We start from the raw sequence: 9,352 nt of genomic DNA on the forward strand, positions 1-9,352 counted from the left end.
CTTATATTTTTGCATAAAAACCATAAATGCGTGTGAAACCCTTATAATTTAATTGCTTGATTAATGATATCTTTCTTTGTTATATTCAAGAATATATTTTTGCAATGAAACCTTCCATTAACATGCAATTAGTGATATATCAAGGCATTGCAGACTAAAGTTCTAGATATATTAACATTTGCATCATCTTGAGATGAGATTCATCCACAAGTACCTTGATTGGAACATCGCCACTCATTTGCCTTGGTACATAAAATCGGGCAAGATCATGATTTGGATGTCAATTTGCTCAGTGCTGCGTTTATCTTGTCCTCTGCTACTATCTGTTTATATACATCATAGAAGTCCAATATCTCCATTGAAATATTCTTGATCTGAAAACAATGAAACACCCCAACAAAGAAATATTTTTAAAAAAATTGATCCACTTTGAAACTTTATCAAACTCTCAAATTAAAAACAATCCAAAAAAATCGTCTCAGACCCAAGTGGTCTACCTCGTTCATGTCCACTCTGAGCTCCTCAAACCAAGAGGTTGCATCTTTTTCATTCAACACGGTTGCAATGTAGATGCAGGCAAGTGCTATTTTGAAAGGAGCATAAATCAGAATGAGATCCATCCTGTAAGTATCGTTGACGATGCCCCTAAAAAGCATTTGATCCCATTAATAATTATAGACTTTTTTTCCTAAAACAGCATGACATCAATTTTCTTACCAGGACTGGTGCGTCAATTCTGCCATGCCAGCGTCCTGCAACAATCTAAACAAAACGACAGCCCACACTGATCACTCGGGTTGGAGGACATATGCAGATAATGAATTCAATGACAACGACTGCCCACGGAAACTGGATAATGATGACGATGGTGATTATTTTTCTAAAAAAGTGGGAGAAAATCACCTGAGATTGGTGATCCTACTTTTTTGAATGATGATGACATTACTAAATACTTTTATCTTATCGTGGAAACTCATGGATGATGGTGATGATGATGTCACATGGACACTGATGAAGATGGTGATTCATCATCAATCAATGGAAGATGGTGACAATAAAGGTTCCAGGAAGCCGCACTACAATCATGATGACGATTCATCATTTTCATTGTCGTCATCTACTCATCATCATCATCATCACTGTGGATGTCAAACTCTACTGATCAGAGAATTAGACAGGTAATGACCACGATCAGGGACCATAATGCTTAAGTCAAAGATCTTGCGAGAAAAATAACTAGATTATACTCCGTTTAACTTTTTTGTGATTTTTGTTGAGCGTTTAATTGTCCATAAATAGTGGAAGAATGGAATGAGGGCACTTATAAGCTACTATATCGACTCTGCTTGATTCAAATATCCCAAGGAATCTAACAATTTCAAAGAGAAAATTTGAAATTTGGGCTGAAATAATTTATCACAGGCGGACTCTAACTGATACAGTACAACTTCAGCAGGTAATTCTTTTGAAGTCATGACTCTGACCCAGAGAAAGATGGAATTAGACAATGAGGAGAATAATACGTACTGAGCCAATGAACGGTAAGGATGATAGACAATGAGATAGTAGTCGAGAGCTTCTAGAAGTTTCATTTCCATTTCAAGGATATCCTTTATCTCAAAGCGATATTTCTCATCTGTGCCTGTTTAAAAACCGTAATAGTCCAGATGAGAAAAGAAAAAATAAAGAGTGAATAAACTGACTAATTAAAGTACTTAGTCTCAGTTAAGGGCTTACAATGTTTCTTTATGTAGAACACGATGAGTCTTGCCTGCACGGTGCTTTCTTCTGCCTTTGATGCGAGGTATAAACATGTAGGAGCCAGCAGGCGGGGATCGTGCTCGCTCATGCTCTTTCTAAAATCAGAAATTTTATGGGCAGTACCCAACATGTAGGCATTAAAATTAGACAATGAAATAATTGGAAGGGCATGGCAAATGAAAAATGGCATATGCCCAAATGGAGATAATAATATTATTCTTAATTGGCTGATATTCAAACATATAAAACGTTGAAATGATACCGTTATCTTAACCTTTTATTTGGAAGACCAAGTTAACTGACAATGACTAATTTGCCATTGTTATTTGCATCATCATTATCTTCATTCGATTCTCATAAAGGACAAAAAAGAATCAGATGAATATGACTACATGTTGATGAATTTGTCACTGGAAGATTTGGACGAAATACAACAATGAGAATGATTTATCATCGATATCATCATCTTCATCCATTTTGGTACAAGATGAATGATGGCGGATGATGAGATGATGACTACATGAAGATGGATTCATCATCGGATAATCCGGATGTGTGATGGGGTTGATAATGACTTTTTATGAGAAAGGATGATAATGATTTATCATCATCATCATCATTAGTTTCAGTTACAAGACCAATGACGAGATAATGAAGAGACCATGATGCGGTGATGACAGAATGATGCCCAGATGAAGAGGAATTTGTCATCTGGGGATGCCCACTGGGACAGCACCCACGGGGTACCTGGGACTGTCATTGATGAGGAGAAGGCTCACAGACACAAATTGGCAGCCAGTGATTGAGAAGGTGGAGCAGAGACTAGAGGGAAGGCAGAGCCGATTGTTGTCGAAGGGAGGCTGTCTGGTATTGTGGAGGTAGGTACTCTTGGTAATGCCAATATTTTACTTATCTGTCTTCAAGCTACCCAAGGGTGACAGAAAGTGTTGGGAAGTCTCAAAGCAGAGATTCTTTTGGAACAGCCCAGGGTTGGGAAACGGTAGGGGGATGGTTTTGGTCCCCTGGGAAGTGATTTGAAGACTAGAAGACCAAGGGGGCTGGAGGTGCTACACCTGTCAGCCATGAATGTGATATTACTAACAAAGTGGGAGGGCAGGATTATGTGGACTGAGGAGGATTTGGTCTCACAGGTCTTGAAAATTAGTTATGGTACGGAGCTGAACTGGGAGTGACGGGCGGTCCCAATCAGAGGGGCATCTACATTCTGGCTGGGCATGAGACATATTTTTCGGTTAATCTGGGGGTTCTTCGAAGCCTAACTGGGGGACATGACAGTTCACTATTCCGTTAGTGGACAGATGACTGGTTGGCTCGAGGTATTTTACCGGATGAGTTTCTATGCCGATTCCCCCTCACATGGAACCCTCAGGCATTAGGGACTGCAAGGACGATGCACTGTACGCAGGTCTTGGAGGGCGTTCATTCAGATGAGATGGTGGAAGATTGGTTGAGCATGCAGCAGTTCCTCATACATCTGGGGCCTTCTAACTGGACAAGGGGCAGCTGGGTGTGGAGAGGTTTGTTGTTTTCAATTTGGGATGCCTACAAGAAGACCCGAGATGCAGAATGGAGGAAACGCCACTTACCTGAATCTTCAGACTTCTTTGGAAACAGAAGCTTCCACTAAATTTGTGCATTTTTGGTTGGCTTCTCTCAAGGCAGTGCCTAATGACAAGAGTCTCCCAGAAGCAAATGCTACCAGACACCTTGACAGCATGCCCCATCTGAACATTCGGCGAGGAAAACTGCTCCCACCTTTTTATCAAGTGCTTGTTCGCTGGGGTGATATGGGAATCACAGAAGATCGTGGATGTGGTTTCCAACAAGGCCTATTGGGACTCCATCAGGGGAGGAGTGGGCCTATGGAGTGGGGAAGGCTCCTTCCAGTATTATGGGCGATATAGCTACACTTTAATGAGGTTGTATTACAAGGATGGCCCTTCTCGATGGACTATCACAAACGACGTGGAGTGTGTTTTTTATTAAAAAGGAAATGATGTGGAGTTTTTTTTTTTTTTTTTTAAAATGATGTAGAGCGTTTTATGTCGTACAGATTATAAGGGGGTAAAGAGTGGGAAGAGGGTCAATTCGGATCTTTCATATAGCTCACATTATTATATATGTTCACTTTCGAATAGTCACCAACATTGGGTTATCTTCCCTCTTTTTTTCTTCAAAAAAAAGTACTGGTCAATGGATGATCAGGACATACGTTGACAATAATAATGATTTTTCATTGTCATCATGATCCATTTTTGGAATAGACCAATGGTGAGAGAATGACGAGACAAAAATGATGCGATGGTAAAATGATGCCGTGACACAGATGAATTCATCATTGGAGGATCTGGATGTATGATGACGAGTATAATGTTTCATCATCCATTATAGGTACACAAAAATGGCCTGATGATGACAAGGCAATGACAAAATGATAGTGAATTCCTCGTCGGATGATTCGGACATAAGACAAGAACGATCTATCATCATCATAAAGATCATTGTCCATTTGTCCTTGTCATCCCTGTCGCCAAAAACATGTAGAAGAGGGAGCATGTCATGTTTTTCATTGTCATCCTCCACTTAGCACCATTATGGATTCGAAACCCTAAAGCAAGGAGCATGTTTGATGAACATAATTTCTCAAATTTCGTCTCCTAAGTACTTTGTGCAAGTTTTTCTTTTTTACAATATTCGTTCACCAATGTCCCAGAAGTTGTGATTATAAAGTTTAATGTACCTCGTATACACACGCCTGAAGTAAGTAACAGCTGTCGCAATGACCCTGTAAATAACAGAATGGCATTATGGTAATGAACTCTAAAATTTTTCCCTCAGAAAAATAAAGAGATCCTAGCAAGGATGACCAAAAAACTATAACACGACAGGGCTGATTGGATTATTTATTTATTTTTTTGAAGAAAAGGGGTGATTGGATTATACTATCATACAAGAATATTGCACAAAGGTAACAAGAAATATGATCCAAACCTTTGCCTCACTTTAATCAGCTGGGCCAGACGCCATATATCTGAAATCATATTCCAAATCAAAAAGTATGTACGTCGACAACCATTGTACTCCAGAAATGAAGAAAAAGGGCCAGAAACATTAAAAAAACAGGAGTGATGTTAAGTAATAATTTATTTTTCTTGTCTGAAAGACTTCTATAGATGTCTTCTAGAAAAAGAAAAAACTATCTTTTATAAATGGTTTTGATATTTATGGAAAGCTCGAGAAAATATTTTAGTTTCGGATCGGGCGACCTTAAAACTGTTGCTCACAGGAAAAAAACCATCAGATTACACATCAATGCTGAAAGTATCATCTAGATTCAGCAGAGTTAAAACTGCACAAACATTTCTAGAAATATCAGTTCCAAACCGAGACAGTATTTGCAAGAACGCAATCAAATTGAGACAAACGCATCATAACCAGATTAACGCATAGAGCATCGTCTTTCTCAACAATTTGGTCAGGGAAGAACAAAGTAAATTTTTGTAATTTTTCGAGCTCATGTAAAGACTCAAGAAGAAATCAAACAGAAATGCTGCCAAAAACAGCGACGCTGTTTTTGATCTGAAATCCAAGTAAAGTCGCCCACAACTCTTGAATCGCGGATAAAAACATGTATCAAGGGTTCAATTAAAACATACTCTAGATTTGTCGGCAGATAATTCAAGCGACGTCAAGCTCCCGATCGATTAGAATCATCGCGACGCGTTAGCATTACGGAGGAATATGAATCGGAGGCAAAAATGAAGGATTTAAAGGGTGGGTTGAAGTTGATCGTTACAGTTGGTCATATGGATCTTGATCAGCTTGAACTCCTCCAATGTGAGGCCCTTCTCCTTGTCCAGAGAGGGCACCGTGTCCACATCTTCTTGATCGAGGAGAAACTTGCTGCGACATCAACAAATGTTAAATTACAAGTGCAAATCGCTTTCAAAACCCAGAAAATCTTCGGAAAGAGAGAGTTACCAGTGCGAGGATGTCCAGAAATTCGCCGCCATCGAGAAATTCGAGATGGGTATTAAGCAAATTAGGTGTCCAATCTTCGTACGAACAAAATTTGAAGAAATCTGGAGTGAATTTCTCTCCGTTTGGTGGTTTTAACCAATTTCTTAATCAAGCAAACAAAAAAACACTATTTAATGGGCAAAAACTGGTACTATCAAAGGTCCTACGGTTAACCAATTTCTTTGATTTTTTTAGGTCTGAGCATCAATTTCCAGTTACTGATGAAGATTTTGTGAATGGTTTCTTCTTTATAATTCATCAAGAACTGGAAAAGTCTCTATTCTTCTTTGTAATTCATCTTGATCCAGAGAACCATGATACGTGGAATAAAAAAATAGTGATTTTCTATAAACAGATGGCCGACAAAGAAATATTGACTTTTAGTTTCAAATGTGCATTCAAACCTATTAATTAATGTAAGTAATGTGGATTCTTCTTTGTAATTCATCTTGATCCAGAGAACCATGATACGTTGGAATAAAAAAATAGTGATTTTCTATAAACAGATGACCCACAAAGAAATATTGACTTTTTGTTTCAAATGTGCATTCAAACATATTAATTAATGTAATTAATGTAATTAATGTGGATTCTTCTTGTAATTCAGCTTGATCCAGAGAACCATAATATGTTGGAATAAAAAAATATTGATTTTCTATAAACAGATGACCCACAAAGAAATATTGACTTTTTGTTTCAAATGTGCATTCAAACATATTAATTAATGTAATTAATGTGGATTCTTCTTGTAATTCAGCTTGATCCAGAGAACCATAATATGTTGGAATAAAAAAATATTGATTTTCTATAAACAGATGACCCACAAAGAAATATTAACTTTTTGTTTCAAATGTGCATTCAAACATATTAATTAATGTATTTTTGCTATTAAGTGAGTGTGCAAAAAGCACTAATCAAAAGTAAAAGCACATTGTTAATTCTCAAAAACACCCTTAAAGATCATCAAACATATTCTTGTCATATATGACGGTTGTAGTTATGCATTCACTTATAGTATCATAATTTATGATGGGAAAAGACAGAATAAAACTTCAAATTTTTTGTCTAAGAAAGAAATCATGAGTGGTTTTTATCTCTTTTAATTCCAGTTGAAAGATAAAATGATGTTATCACTCTTCAATTGGCCATGCCAGTAATACATTTAAAAATCGATTTACATTTCTGGTTAGATAATCAAGATCATCACATTTGAAAAACTAGGACCAAGCTTGTTTCTGCCTTTTCAAAACATGTTGTATGCTCAATCAATCTTCTTGTAGGTCATTCGATCTCAGACCATGAGGATTTTAATGCCCAAATCAATAAAAAATGTTATTATACGCATCATTTTCCTCAAAACAAGAAGCTTTGATAATGTTAAATTATTGTATTTTCCAAAACAACTAAACCCATTAGTAAACTATTTATACCAACACATTGTCAAATTTTAAATATATCTTTATTATCAAACAATAAATCTATATAAATTTATTGACATAATTTTTATCCAACAATTATAGTATAGGATTCTGAATTTCCTTAATATTCCATGTTAATATATATATTTTAAAAATATTTCATGGAATATATAGACATAATTTATTATGTTTGTTTTCCTTTAAAAAATTGTGTTTCATTGCCAATCACTTGTATCTGTATTTTATATAACAATATAAGTACACATAATTACAATAGATGGCATAGCAATTTAAAGAATGCAAATTGCATGATGATGTCAGACGTCGTCGATGGCGTCGTCTGACGGGTAAAATCACTATGTGAATGTAACTACGTGATGCGAATGAACCTAGGTGGATGTACGTGCATGAGCCGACTCGTGGGATTCGCCAAACTCCGAACTCCGAAATGGGTGATCAGTGACGGTGACCTTCTGACCCTCGTCGGAGCGACGACGGCGACTACTGCGCCAAATGGAATATTTCTGTAGGGGCTCACACGTAATGGATGGGCTCGGCCTGTACCGAGGAAGATACTCGCAAGTAGTTTTCTCGAAAATAATTCTCTCTCACCTAAACTTTCCCGAGCACGGTGGAGTATAGCCAAAAATATACTAGAAGACATAATGTAACTGACGAGCAAGGGGAACGAAATACCTTGTTTGTGATGGCGCTCGTCGCCAGCTGTCTTTGTCGGTGCAATGACCAGTACGGGCAGGCGCGGTGGAGGTGTGTCGGGGAAGACGGGATATCGCCAGGAGTCGTCGCCAGAAGGTCGGAGGTGAGGGAAAGAGTGACGAAGACGTGCGGTGTTCGGGTGTAGCCTAAGCGTGGCGACTCACAGTGATCAAGCGGCTCAGGAATCAAGTGCGGACGGTGGAGCCGACGGTGTGGTCTTTCACGTTGTGGCCAGGCGGACGGGTGCAAATGCGTGGGCGACGTGACAATGGATGCGGTTTGCTGGCAGCATTGTAGGTGATCCCGTGCGGCTGAACGCGAGGGTTCAGCTACTTGGTGTGCAGGGTGCGCGTGCAGCAACCAGTGATCGGTCACGGGCAGTGCAAATGCGTGGGCGGCGCAACAATGAATGCGGGCTTGCAGGCAGCGTTGCAGGTGATCCCGTGTGGCTGAACGCGAGGGTGCAGCTGCTCAGTGTGCAGGGTGCGCGTGCGGGAACCAGCAATCAGTCGAAGGTGGGCACACGACGGCGAGTCAGATGCATGTGAAGGGTATTCGGGTGAAGACCGCTCGGTGATTCTGCACGAACGGGCATGGCAACGGTCAGCGGAGCCGCGCTGGTAAATGAGGCAGCGACTGACAGTGAAGCGCGGTGCACGGGGTCGACTTGGTGTGGACGTGCACGACGGCAGGCACTAACGAACGAGATGACCCATGGTGGAGCACAGGAGAGAGTGGTCCATCTCGAGGGGAGCGTGCGCGGCGGCGGCAGTCAACGAGGCACTGACGGACGCAGAGAAGGTGGACAACACCGGCTTAGACTGGTCCTGGGCGGCCTGTGTAGATAGCCACTCGGACGACGCCGTGGACGGCCACCAAAGTGTCTTTTCACCGCGCGACGGAGATCGGCGATGACGAATCTCGACCGGCGTTGGCCTCTCTTCCCCTTCTTCCTCCCCTTCCTTCTTCCTTCTCCTTCTCCTTCTTCCTCCTTCCTCTTCTTCTCCAGAATGAGGGGTGAGACCTGGAACACTATGGTAACTGAAAACTTGAAATCCCATATCTAACATTGAACGTGGTCCCATCATGGCCTTATATAGGGCCATGATGGGCCCTTTCAAATAAATGATCATGCCAATCTGTAAAAAGAATTTTGCATAAGAAAGGTTCAACCTCAACTTCATCACAATTTTTTTTCATCCTTGTCCTAGGTTGAAATTTAACTAATTCATTTGGTGTACTGCAAAATTCTTTTTCCATTTCTATATCCATCAATAGCATCCTCATGGAAGCCTTCAAATTGCTATTTTCCTTCACATGATTTCTGTCATCAAGAAACAACATGTAGATGTTAGAGATTATTTCATCCACTTCTTCCATTGAGATCCTTGATTCCCCAAAATTATCCCTGCAAA

The 9,352-nt window shown here is 39.8% G+C and overlaps 1 protein-coding gene across 1 annotated transcript; it reads right to left on the reverse strand.

Moving 5' to 3' along the window:
* Window positions 1–147: 147 nt before the first annotated feature.
* On the reverse strand, window positions 148–6,024 carry LOC144711339 (cyclin-C1-1-like). The gene is made up of 9 exons (XM_078585299.1): window positions 5,764–6,024; window positions 5,579–5,685; window positions 4,774–4,813; window positions 4,523–4,567; window positions 1,738–1,856; window positions 1,528–1,642; window positions 718–762; window positions 498–645; window positions 148–374 (listed from the first exon to the last, which is right to left on the reverse strand). The coding sequence occupies exons 1-9, from the start codon at window positions 5,793–5,795 to the stop codon at window positions 267–269; spliced, it is 759 nt and encodes a 252-aa protein (XP_078441425.1). The 5' UTR covers window positions 5,796–6,024; the 3' UTR covers window positions 148–266.
* Between the last annotated feature and the right edge of the window lie 3,328 nt (window positions 6,025–9,352).

Source organism: Wolffia australiana, chromosome 13, assembly GCF_029677425.1.
Source record: "Wolffia australiana isolate 7733 chromosome 13, ASM2967742v1".
NCBI lineage: Eukaryota > Viridiplantae > Streptophyta > Magnoliopsida > Alismatales > Araceae > Wolffia > Wolffia australiana.